This window comes from Podarcis tiliguerta (genome assembly GCF_965153285.1).
Source record: "Podarcis tiliguerta genome assembly, chromosome: 5".
NCBI lineage: Eukaryota > Metazoa > Chordata > Lepidosauria > Squamata > Lacertidae > Podarcis > Podarcis tiliguerta.
Genome location: NC_139538.1, coordinates 61,362,822 through 61,375,681, shown reverse-complemented (window position 1 = coordinate 61,375,681; position 12,860 = coordinate 61,362,822). Strand labels below are relative to the sequence as shown.

Below are 12,860 nucleotides of genomic sequence, written 5' to 3'. Positions count from 1 at the left end.
TCTCCAATCAATTAGTCATTGGAATGCTAGTAGCATAGGTAGTTAGAAATTGGGAATCTTCCAGTTGTTATCCTAAGTGAGGTCTTTTGAAACTAACTTGCCATTCAGTTGCGTTAAACTAACTCCAGAGCATAGACAATACAAACCACAAATTAGTTAAAATAACAATAAGACTGTTTCCTCAGATACCTTCAGGGTGAATTATATTTTATTACAAAGCAATTAGGCAAATTCATGGAGGACACTGTTAACCACAGTACTGTAGTTCAGTGCGGATGCACTATGCCTCAAAGAACTGGATGCTGACGGAAACAGAGGAGGAACATAACTTTCTTGCCTTGTTTCCAAGTACCTAGACATCTGGTAGACTATATACAAAATATTAGATTTAGATTACTGTACTTTAGTCTGATTGTGCAAGACAATTTGTACATTCTTAGCATGATGTTTGATTGTTGAATATAGTATTCCCCCGCCACTTAATCATCAAAAAGCCCTTAATTGCTTACTGGTTGAGCAGTGTTGCTTGGGCCCCATAGAACATTTGTATTTAAGTCAGGTTGACAGGAGGCTTTCTGAGCATTTGACTTAATGCTTGAAGGTGCATCAGCTCCTATACCACCCTACTCCATTTTATATAGATAGATAGATAGATAGATAGATAGATAGATAGACAGACAGACTAGGGGATGATCAGAAGGAACAGAGTAGCTGTTGGCAGATGGCTCCAACACAGAGTTGACAGTTCCAGTGGGCTGCCCATCTGGCAGCAAGTGACAAATAGAGTACTTCTCCTGCCAGGAAATCATGGGGATGGATTACAAGCCTCTCCATTTTGTGCCAGATAATGACTTTCTGAGCATACTTTCTTGCATGAGGAAACGCCCACCAAAACCTTCCAGTCTTCATTGGAGCCCTCTGCCCGTTGCCACATCTTCCCCCTTCCCCCAAGTTAATGTTTTGTTCTGGATGTGTGTGTGACGGAGATAATCGCTGATGGTGTGTTGACGTGGAAGCATAATTGAGACAGAAATCTGTTTGAAATGAGCTATGCCTGCCTTTTATCTGCTTGTAACAGGCCAAACATGGGTGTTAATAAAGTTGAGCACTCTGGCACTGCATGTTTGCCATGTTCTGGTGTTTATTATTATCCAGGGTTTTAAGGAAATCAAAATGGTTGGGTCACTTATCTTCCATTTTTAAAGAGACTCCTGATGATTAATGTTATTATTGGATGTTACATTTCTTTGTGAAGTTCCGGAAGTGTTAGTAGGCAGGAAAGCAGCACAATATGAATAAAGCCATTACCTTGAATGAGAAATTTCTGAAGATATGAGTATTGTTTAAAATTATTTAAACTTTATCACTTGTATATTCATGTATTTTATCCCTTGAAAAGCAACTGAAAGGATAATATCCTTGAGGAAAGGTGTTGGGTGTGACTCTGAAATAGTGTCAGTTCCTCTGCCTACCCTTCAATTGCTCTATCCAACATCCCACTCTGGGATAATAATGAACTTGGGTGGTGAGTGCTGAAAGAAATTGAGCTAGAATGGGGCTTTCAGAAACAAGGGGGACATAGCAGCATGTTCAGGGAAATCTCAAAGCCCAGTAAAATGGGAGGAATAAATCTGGAACAACCTGGATTGAGCCTGTATAGTAGCTAAACAATGAGAAGGAAAAGAATGGAATGGTCTGTTGGAGGCAGGTATGGCTAGCTGATGGAACTCTGAACTGGAGCACTCCAGTTAGAAGGTAAAGATACAGCACAACTTATAGTTGAAGGTCCTACTTGTAGGGTCCTACTTGTGTGGACATAAAAGTGACCTACTTCATAGGTGTCAGCAAATTGCTGAGAATTTATGCAAAGCAGTTTGAGTACAATGGTTAATATTGTTCTTCAGTGGGAAGATTGTGTACAAATTCCCATTAAACTGTGAATCTTTTTTGGTGATACTGGAACAGACACACATAATGAGCTTATCTTACTTGAATGTTAGGAAGTAATGGAATCACCCCACATTACCCTTCTGATCATTATCATAACTGTTAATTAATGCACTTGCAGAAGAGAGGAAACGTGCCATATTCTTATTGAAAAAACTTAGAATATTTTGCAAGCAAATTTTCTGAGGCACTGAAATTACTGGACCCTCCTCTCCCTCTGTGTCAAGTCCTTGTGTGCCCAGGTGTACTGTCTCTGGATCATGCATGTGAACAAGGCCCACTTTTAGTTCTGCTGCCCACTCATGGGTTTTCTCTCTCCAGTTGTGTAATGCAATCAATTGTCACATTTTGACTGTGCCAGGGACACTGAGACGACATATTTTGCTGCTCCACTCAGTCAGGAGGGCTAGGTTACTACCAGCTTGAACACAATTGGAAGTCCATTAAAGTAGATCTGTGTTTAGGGTTATTGTGAGAATTAGGTTGTCATCTAATATTTTTTTTCTTACAGGTTGGTCTGGGTATATATGGGCTACACCTCCCAAATTTCTTTCTGGTAAAAACATAATTTAAAATATCAGTTTAGAAGCTTCCATAGGAAAGAGACAGTATTTGTTGTCATCAGCTTAATTTTAAACGGTCTTCAAAAAAAGAGTATAAAAAGGCTCTTGGATATGGATTAATAATTGATTCTTTGTGCAATGCTTGCTAACACTAAAATAAAAAATAAAAAATCAGCTGAAGCTGGCAAGGATTTTAGAGAGGCCACTGTGTGCTGCTTAGTCTTCTGCTGTGCTTCACTGCTTTTATCTGTTCTCAAGTTGTTTGCACAATCTTGCTGTGCCCAAGGGTTTTGTGTCAGAATAATTGCCTTAGTTTTGCAAGCAGGCAATGCGAAGCTTCTTATTGGGTGCAAATGGTAAAATTTTCAGGGAACACTGTGAGGCTGATTTCCCCCTCGCCCTGGCTACCCTATCTCTTAGTTTTGCGTATTAAGATACCAGGAAATGTAAAAATCCACCTTGTACTGATACATTATTTACCTTCTAGCAAGCTTAATGTGAACAGCAATGGGATTAAAACAAAATTAAGGGAATTTTAGCTTTGAATCTCAAGAACTACAATGTTCCAGTCACAGAACAGACCCTTTCTATCTACTCCTGCCTTCTGCAGCCTACTTTGCCCCACCCCCAAGCTGCGCTTGAGTGTCAGAGCGGCATCTGGAATAGGATTTTTATTTATTTGCACATTTGATGAGGCTTGGGGGAGGAATAACAGGCAAGGCACGTCAGCAGAAATCCAAGAGCTTGCATAAACTCATATGATCATAGAAATTGCTTTATTCTAGATCTAGGGTGTGTGAAATAGATTTATTTATTTATTTAGTGCAAATTATGCTTCACATAATTTGGATGCCAATTTCTTAATCTCTCTAAATAAACTGAAATAATTACAGTACATCTTGTTAGTTCTTGGTCTTTGTGGCTTAATGTCTTTATTTCTCAATCTGTGGGGGAAATGGAAGGGATATGTGGAAATCGTTGTCTTAGATGTGGATTTGGTTCCTTCCAGATAATGTTGCAATAGAAGAGGAACATTCATTATAGTTTTATTCCAGCATTGATTCTGACATTCTGAGACCTTTCTGGTTACTCACTTCAATAAACTGTCAAGTTAAAACTGTGTCCTTTTTTGCAACATTCACACTTGCCATGATCAGTTGCATTTATAGAAAAGAGGGTCTTTCTCTTTACATGTTCTGCACTCAAAATGTTCTGAAGGACTTACCATATTGAGCTTTGCATATTTTGCTAATTTTACAATAAATTTGTGGTGAGTGGGAAAAGTGTTAAGTGTTTGCATTATTTAGTGATGACATTGTAACGGTCCTCTTATTTTTTGTTTTTTTCCTAGGACCGGAATCGGCCCTATGATACTTTTAACTTGCACTCTTTGGAAAATTCATTAATGGATATGATAAGGACTGATCATGAGCCTCTTAAAGGTAAACACTACCCTCCCAGTGGCCCACCAATGAGTTTCGCTGATATAATGTGGAGGAATCATTTTACAGGTTAGGAATATTCATATGTTCATACTCACTTTAAAAGAAAACAGCTTTTTTGCTGCAATAACATTTATGTTATACTTTTTGCTAGTAACAAATTGTTAATATGTTTTATGCTACTCTTTGGCTTTAAAATCTCAGTTAGCTAATTAAGCATATAGTGTGGTTAATGATGCAACTGGATGCTAAATAATCATGATTTCTTTAGAGGACTTTTTTTCTTTTACAAAAAGATCTTAGGCTTTCAGCTTCTAATTTTTAAATCAACGAAACCTGCAAAACTGATAATCCAGTTATTCTGTTATGAAATGGGTTGCTAATATTTTCAAGTGGTTGTTTAAATATCTACCCATAATTATCATTTTTCCAATGTGGATACAAATCTCAAATGGTTTGGAATTAGGGGAAAGAAAGATTACATTTTTAAAAAATCACTTCTTTGGTTGCGATAATGAAATATTGATATCTCTTCAGCTGAGAAGACCAGGCTGTTCTTTCAGCTCCAGTGATAAAGATTAAACTACTCCTAGCACTCATCATAAATTATGTGAGTGAGTGGTTTGGGCAGCTTTTAGTTTAATAATTTATACTAATGTCTACTTCAACATCAGTCTTGCCAGTCTTTAGCTAAATGTGCCATATAGCTTTTAGGAATTACTTAACAAAGAGCAATGGATTTTATTGAAAAAAATATTATCACAGATATTTAGTGCACAAATTTTGAGCAATATCTAATTGCTTATCAAACTTTGGAGATCAATCAGTTAGTCTTGAGCATGGGACAGAATGTCTGGGATCTAGACTGATCTTGTATTTAACAGTCCAGATGGAGCAGAAAATGAATTTGCATTCATTCCAAGCTCCATGGGACACCTAGGATATATTGGAGGTCAAAATCATCAATTCAGGTTGGTTGTAGGAAGGCTTAAGACTGGGCAAGTGAATATGGGAACTGGTACTCAGAACAGTGAAGCGTTTTCATCTTTCAGCCTTTTAATTCCAGTGAAGTTCAGAATGCAAGCCTCAAGTGAAGATCCTGTTAAAAGGATTCACTGCATTGGAATTACTTGTTCAGCTGAAGTGAACTATTCCTGCAATGCCATTTTGACCAAATGTTTTATTTACACTTGTTTCCCACAATATTTGTTGTTTTACTTCACAATGATATGCCATGAATTTCTCCCTAAACCTAGTAATTTTACTTGCAAAATATCATAGAACTGAATTCATAGAATTGAATGCATAAACTTGTTTGAAAACATTTACTGTATTTCTGTGATGTCACATAACTCAAGTATAGTTTTAGGACATGCCAACATAATGACATTAAACAATATTGTGCCAATGAAGTGTGTATCGGTGGCTAGGATATGGTGGTATTTGCTAATCAGTGGGCTCTAACATCACAAGGAGCACACTCTATGTTATTTAAGTTGAGCTACAATGTGGTAGCTCAGCTACCTGCTCCTTCAGGTGGTATATAACACCATCCAAAGAAGGCAACTGACCAATTATCTGGCCTCAGGAAGTGCTCATCTACAGTGCCTTCACCTTGCCAGGATTCAGACTGGTTATTTTTCTTCCTCCAGCCCACCACTGAATCCAGGCACTGGTCTGGGCTTGTATGTCCTTTTCTGATTCAGATAGCTTTAGTGCCCCTTGATATTTACTAACTAACCTAATTAAAAACATTGCTGTGGGGAAATGGCAGCCTGAGTCAGCAGACAAGTTAGACTGTGATCAAGCTTCCATGACATTATTTGGGAATCCAAGTGTAAGTTCTTGTGTTTGAATGCCGCCACCCTTAAATCTTTGACTGATAGGTTTGGAAGGCCAAGTTTGAGGAACTTTCAGCTGCATGTGTTGGCCTCAGATTGGATAATTATGATGCTGGAAAGATGTAGCTTTAACCTTCTCTTTGTTTTCTTACAAACCAGCCACCCAAATGGCACCACATGAGCCTGTTTTCTTTCTGTTCAACATTGTGCTTTCTGTATGTTTCTAAAAACAATTGGCTAGCTTTATTCTTTTTTTGAGGGAATAACTGGGGGGTGGTTTCTTACAGAAGAAAACTACATATACCTGAGCTTAATGGGACCTTAGACCTTTACAGCACACCTGTGCCTCTGAAATGCTCCCCCACAAAAAAAACATTCCTGCACATAGACAGCAAGTGTGCCAAGAAAAAGACCCCTGGAAATAGTTTCCCGTAGACACAGACATACATAAGAAAGATTTGAGTATTGTACTCGACCTCCTATCAGCCCCAGCCAGCATGGCCAGTGATGATGGGTGTGGCAGTCCAGCAACATATAGAAGACCACAGGTTTCCCATTCCTGCTTTTGTCTCTGGTGCAGTATGGCCTAGGTGCTGCTGTGTTATAACAAACTTCATAACAAACAGCCCTCCTACGTATCTTGTAAAGGCAGTACTAGAAAAAGTAACATCAGAATTAACCTAAATACTCAGTCTGAAGTTGCAGTACACTTATTTGTCCTTGAATAAAACCATGTGACCTGTCTCTGCAGGGGTAACATGAGATGTATTCTATGTCTCAAGGACTGATTTACTTCACATATATGTGTGCCAGATGCGTGAGGCAGCTTTTAATGGGCTGTTATGATGTCAAACTCAGTAGATATTTGTACATACAGTGTTCCAGTACTCCCTATTAGGCATAAAAATGCAAATGCATGTTTGAAGAAACATGGAAAGTTGATAAAAACCTGTGCATATACATTCTAGTCTCCATCCTTTTCTAAAGGGGTGTCTTTTAGCTTGGGAGTCTTTCACAGAGACTAGTTGCAGAAAGGCAAGAAAAAGTGCAGTGTAGGCTTGTGAATTGGAGGACTAGTTTTGGTAGAAAGGTGGGATAAAAATAATTTGAATAATAAAGCTGGCTTTAGTATTGGTCTACCAACTGGACCTTAAACAAGTATCTGAGATGTTTTGGAATTTTCGTAGCAAATGTATCAAACTATGATGAAATAAGAGGCATTTGGGGAAAGTCTGTAGCAGTCTGTGCAGTAAAAATATGCTGGTCTTTCTGCTAAAATAAACTATTGTGTTTGAAAATAGACGATATGAATGTGTGCTAGCCAGTTCAGTTGTCCTTCTGCCAGATAAATGAATCTTGGAAGGTCTGCTTCATAGCCATTAAGTCTTTTCAGATAAAATGTCAGCTTGCCACTGGGCACTGTGAAAAGCTCTCAACACCTATTATTTTATGAAGTATCCTCCTGACTTGACTTCTAGTTCTATTCTTTATACAATTGTGCTTGAGTATAGCACTGATCTTGCTGAGCCTGTTGCCTTCTCTGGAACACAATTCCCACTAGTCATGTTTACATACTGAGACAGAATCTTTGCTGCAACTTATTTTAAATGAATTGCCCATGTCTCTTAACTGTTGTGTTAAAGACCTAGAAGTCATAGGAAGCAGCTTTAGAAGCTTTTATTCTTCTGGAACTAAAGGTCTTCTCCAGCTGCTTGGCAAACCTAATTCAAGCACCATATATGTCTTAATAATCCCAAAGGCCAGAGAAGAGCAATTAAGGTCTTAAGCTGACCAGTTATGACATAGTTAGTTTAGACAGCAACAATTCAGTATTTACTATTGTTTTTAACATAATAATTATAATTATAATTATTTATTAGAAAAGACTTGATCATCATCGTTGGCCACCTGCTGATGGAAGCATGTGGACCACTGGTTCCATATCTGAATCTGCATTTGTGAAGTGGGGTGGGGGAACTGAGTATCATGTCCTTGACGTGTATGCTTTGTTACTTAGTCCAGTGGGCACATTATAAATTGCCCTCTGCTCTGAACAGATGCAAATGTCTACCAGCCATCACTATTGTTAAACTGTAGCAGATAGGTTTTCTAATGAATTATAGAGTCGTAAAATGTATGTTTTTTAAAAAGTCTGGTGATGTTTATTTTTATTTTCACTGAGTCATGTACCGTATTTTTCGCTCCATAAGATGCACCTCCCCTCAAAAAAGTAAGGGGAAATGTGTGTGTGTCTTATGGAGCGAATGCAGGTGGGAGGCTCTTGCTGGAGCCGTGCGCTCTTTAAAGAGCTGCACCTAGCATGTGTGCAGCTCTTGTGGGCTTGCTCTGCTGGCTTCTCAGCGGAGTGGGAGGAGGGACGGAAGGGGCTCCATGTAAGGGCTCCCTTTCATCCCTCATCCCGCTTTGCTGGGAAGCCAGCAGAAGAAGAGGCACTGCGCAGCTATCACTCTTGCTCTGCTGGCTTCAGCAAGAGCTGCGCAGCAGGAGAAGGGACGGAAGGGTTTAAAGCAAGAAAAGCGAGAGCCGCTTACATGCTCTGCGCAGAATATATTTTTTCTTGCTTCTCCCCTCTAAAAACTAGGTGCATCTTATAGTCAGGTGCATCTTATGGAGCGAAAAATACAGTAGTTGTTTTGCTCAGCAATATTGACACTGCTGGTGATTCTTGTTTATTGTAGTTCTCTGCATTATTGAGAACCAGGCAGCTGAAGGGCATCGTGATAAAGATAATGTTAAGGGAATGAAATTCAGTATTCCTGTAGGAATGCACGAGTTCTCTAACCCAAATCCTGTCAGCTGAGGTCACGTGGCTGGAATTACACAGTTGGCTGCTAACTCTTTTTGGCTCAGTACCGCTGGGACTGCCTGCTAAAAAGCAAAAACTAAAGAGGGCATTGTGTGCTGCAACATAATGTTTACATAAAGTGTGTTTGAAGTCTCTCTGTTTAGAATATTTCATTTATGAAGAAGAATGACCTCTTAGAACTTTAGAATATTTTGGGGGTTTTTTCAGGTACTGTGAGCCAGATACAAGTTCTGAGGCAGTCAAAGTTGGTTGTTTTACCTTCCCTATCTATGGGGCATCTGAAGTCCAATATAATATTGTACACCTTTTAAAACCAGTTTGCATACCTTATTTAAGCCATTTTAAAAGTTTTCTATTTAAATATACTGTAAATATACTTAAATTCCACATAGATTCCTTTAAAATATAAGTAGTAATATTTAAATTATAATATATATAGAAGTATTACTGGTCAACATAGCAATTTATTTTCCAAAACCTTGAGTTTTTCAAGGCTGCACCCTTCATGCTGATGGCAGAAGTTTAGAACTATCTTGTTGATAAAATTTCAGATGCAGTACTTCTACCATAGATCATAGTTTTCACCATAGGAAGTTTTGCTATCTGAACAACACCTTTGTCAAAGAAAAAATAGAATATGCCCTCTAGTAGAGGGCATCAGCTAATACAGATACTATAATCATTTTCAAAAATCCAATTTTGTTCCCTAGTAGTTCTTGAAATAAACCTAATGATTTAAGTAGGGCTACTGAGAATAATAAAATGTTCAAATCTTAAACTGGCAAAAAAAAGTTCTGGTCTCTACTGGATACAAATGGCTGCTTATAACTCTGCACTTCATTTTGGCATTTTCTAATGGATCTTCCTCCTCTACCTTTTCTCATCACTTCCCTTTTTTAATCTCTTTTAAGCTTGTAAGCATGACGGCAGGGCTTGTGTCTCATTTTGCCAGCAGATGTGAGCCTCTTTGGCAGACCTTTGTCCGAAATGTGGGAAATAAATGATTCAGACTTGTTGCAATTAAGCACGTGCCTTGTGGTGAATTAAAGTTGCCCCAAGTAACTGCATGCAGGCCCAGCACTGAGGGAGAATACAGGCTCTGTTGGCACAGCTCTCTGCTATGCTTTCTTGGTCAGGAAAATCCTGTCCCCACACCACCTCCCAGTGGCGAAGCTGCATGCTCCAGCACTGGGGGCGGAAAGCAGGTGGGGGCGTGGCTGGTGCGTGTCCCGGGGGCGTAGCATGCCACCCATGGGGGTGTGGTGCATGTCCCGGGGTGTGGTGTGCGTCCCGGGGGCACACAGTGCATGCCTGCGGGGGTGTGGCGCCTGGCACGGTGGGGGTGTGTGTAGCGGGCGTCCGGGACACAGCCGCGATGGTACCCCCCCCGATGGTGCTGGGGGTGGTGCGCTCCCCCCTTTCCTCCACCAGTGCCTCCTCCCTGGCCGGAAAAATAGGGAGACCAAAGCCAGAGAAGTTGAATGAGGGGAAGAGTAAGTGTTATTGACCCAGACAGGGTTGGCAATAACTGCCCTGTCATGATTTGCAAGCTGAATACCATACATGATGCAAACATTTCAACCGGTATACTTAAAGTTACTTTGTCCTTAACCACTTTGAACTTGAAACTGAAAATATCAACCAAAAAACACAGCTGTATTTGTATTAGTTTCAGTCAGACGTTATTACTACTGTAGTCTTCTCCCTAAAAGCTAAGATTCTTGGTTACAGCTAAACTAAAACACAGAATGCTGACTAATATTATATGTTATTGAGATATTTTTGAAACAGCAGTAATTACTAATTCTATTGCTGATCAACTTCTCAAACAAAAATTAATGCGAAGTATTTCAGTTTTAAGCTGTTCACTCAAGGAGCTGAAGACTGAAACTATCATGTGTACTTTCCTATTTAGAGCTCTTAGTATTGTAAGAACAAGTATGTGTGGCTGCTCATACAATTTGACATTTTTGCTTTTCTGGGAAGGTAGTTGTCAAGAGAAACTTAAAAATAGAAGGCAAAGGGCAGGTGACAAAATGTCACACAGGCAGCACCTGGCAGAGTGACTGAATGAACACATACACACACCCCAGATGTCACACTCTTGATTCTATTTTTATATCTGGTTGAATAGCACAATTCCAGCCTCAGCAAAGGAAAGGAGGAGAGAGATTAAATATGCATTGAGAGCCATAATTCATAGCATGCTCATTTATTCACTCATATCTAACCATAAAACAATTTAAATGGTTGGGTAACCTTTTATTGCAGTCATTATGCTGATAACTATTTTGGCAGACATTTGTGTGCCATATGGGATTCTTCTGCAGACATAGCTAGAGATTAGATTGGATTCACATGCTGTTTCTTGCTTGGGTAGTGTGCATGCCTCCCTTCGGGGAATGGGTGATTGCATATTGGGTATAGGGCTACTCTACTGTACCACAGTGAGAAGTCAATATATAACTTGCTTGTTATTCTTGGAAATGAATATCTCATGAATGAATATGAAACAACGTGGGTAACAAATTCCAGTGAAGGTGCCTTTTTTCTCCTTCCAATGTCAAGTGAGGCTTCTATTAAGATTTTTTAAACTGCCCTGCATTGACTTGAGTTCCTGAAGAAGCTATTTAAGAGCTTGCTATAACACTTAGGGTGGTGGTAGAATGACTGGGCTGATGAAAAGTGCAAGATCTAAGCCTTTATCTATGTCTTAACCTTTATATTGTACTTGTCTGTTATTTGAGTCTGTATTCCAGAGTTTATGTAACTCTGTGTCAACAGCTTGCTATTTATTTTGGTGGATTGAATTAAAAACAACAACACTAAGATTGAACTAGCTAGAATTCATTTAGGATCTCAACTGCTTTTTTTTGGGGGGGGGGGCAGTTTATAATTAAAACCAGTTGATATATAGCCCTCTATGGTACACACAGCAGCGTAGACCATACCCAAGCACAGTCTCCTGAATATGTTAACCATATGCTTATTATCTCTTTTTCTGGTTCTGGCACGCTACTGTTGTCACCGTGGGTGGTAACCAAAAATTATTTCACAGGCTGGCTTGATCAGGTCAGCCTTTCAAATAAGTTCACAAGAAGTTACAAATGTGTAGTCCTCTTAAGGTGTATTAATTGTGGGGGTTTGGAGCAATAGCAAGCATTTATGTAGCACTTTAGAGTCTTCAGAACACTTCACATACGTGATCTTGCTACATGCACCCAATAAGGTAGGCTAATATCATCCCCTTTTTGTAGAGGAAATTTTCAGATTGAGGGAAGATGGTTTGGCTTGCCTAATAATAATAATAATTATTTATTATTTATACCCCTCCCATCTGGCTGGGTTTCACCAGCCACTCTGGGCGGCTTCCAACAAAGTATTAAAATACAGTGGTCTGTTATACATTAAAAGCTTCCCTAAACAGGGCTGCCTTCAGATGTCTTCTAAAAGTCTGGTAGTTGTTCTTCTCTTTGACATCTGGTGGGAGGGCTTTCCACAGGGTGGGTGCCACTACCGAGAAGGCCCTCTGCCTGGTTCCCTGTAACTTGACTTCTTGCAATGAGGGAACCGCCAGAAGGCCCTCAGCTCTGGACCTCAGGGTCCGGGCAGAATGATGGGGGTGGAGATGCTCCTTTAGGTATACTGGACCGAGGCCGTTTAGGGCTTTAAAGGTCAGTACCAACACTTTGAATTGTGCTCGGAAACGTACTGGGAGCCAATGTAGATCTTTCAAGACCGGTGTTATGTGGTCTCGGCGGCCACTCCCAGTCACCAGTCTAGCTGTCGCATTCTGGATTAGTTGCAGTTTCCAGGTTACCTTCAAAGGTAGCCCCACATAGAGCGCATTGCAGTAATCCAAGCGAGCGATATCTAGAGCATGCACCACTCTGATAAGACAGTCCTCGGGCAGATAGGGTCTCAGCCTGCGTACCAGATGGAGCTGGTAAACAGCTGCCCTGGACACAGAATTCACCTGCGCCTCCATGGACAGCTGTGAGTCCAAAATGACTCCCAGGCTGCGCACCTGGTCCTTCAGGGGCACAGTTACCCCATTCAGGACCAGGGAGTCCTCCACACCTGCCCACCTCCTGTCCCCCCAAAACAGTACTTCTGTCTTGTCAGGATTCAACCTCAATCAATTAGCCGCCATCCATCCTTCAAGTCCCGAGCGGCCCCTTGTAAGGTTGTGTTGGCGTGGATGTTAAAATCCCCTAGGACAACCAAACTAGGTGTCTCC

At 40.2% G+C, this 12,860-nt stretch overlaps 1 protein-coding gene across 16 annotated transcripts in view; it reads left to right on the top strand.

Moving 5' to 3' along the window:
* CPEB3 (cytoplasmic polyadenylation element binding protein 3) overlaps positions 1 to 12,860 on the top strand; it is a 73,634-nt gene that overhangs the window by 24,490 nt on the left and 36,284 nt on the right. For 6 of the 16 annotated variants that reach the window (XM_083443609.1, XM_083443622.1, XM_083443610.1 and 3 more), the window contains exon 3: positions 3,862 to 3,952. The exons of 4 other annotated variants lie outside the window; for them this stretch is intronic. In XM_083443609.1, coding sequence (XP_083299735.1) covers positions 3,862 to 3,952 — 91 coding nt within the window. Of the gene's footprint in view, positions 1 to 3,861; positions 4,022 to 12,860 lie in introns of all 16 variants that reach the window. 6 more of the 16 variants (XM_083443620.1, XM_083443618.1, XM_083443621.1 and 3 more) reach the window with 1 other exon arrangement.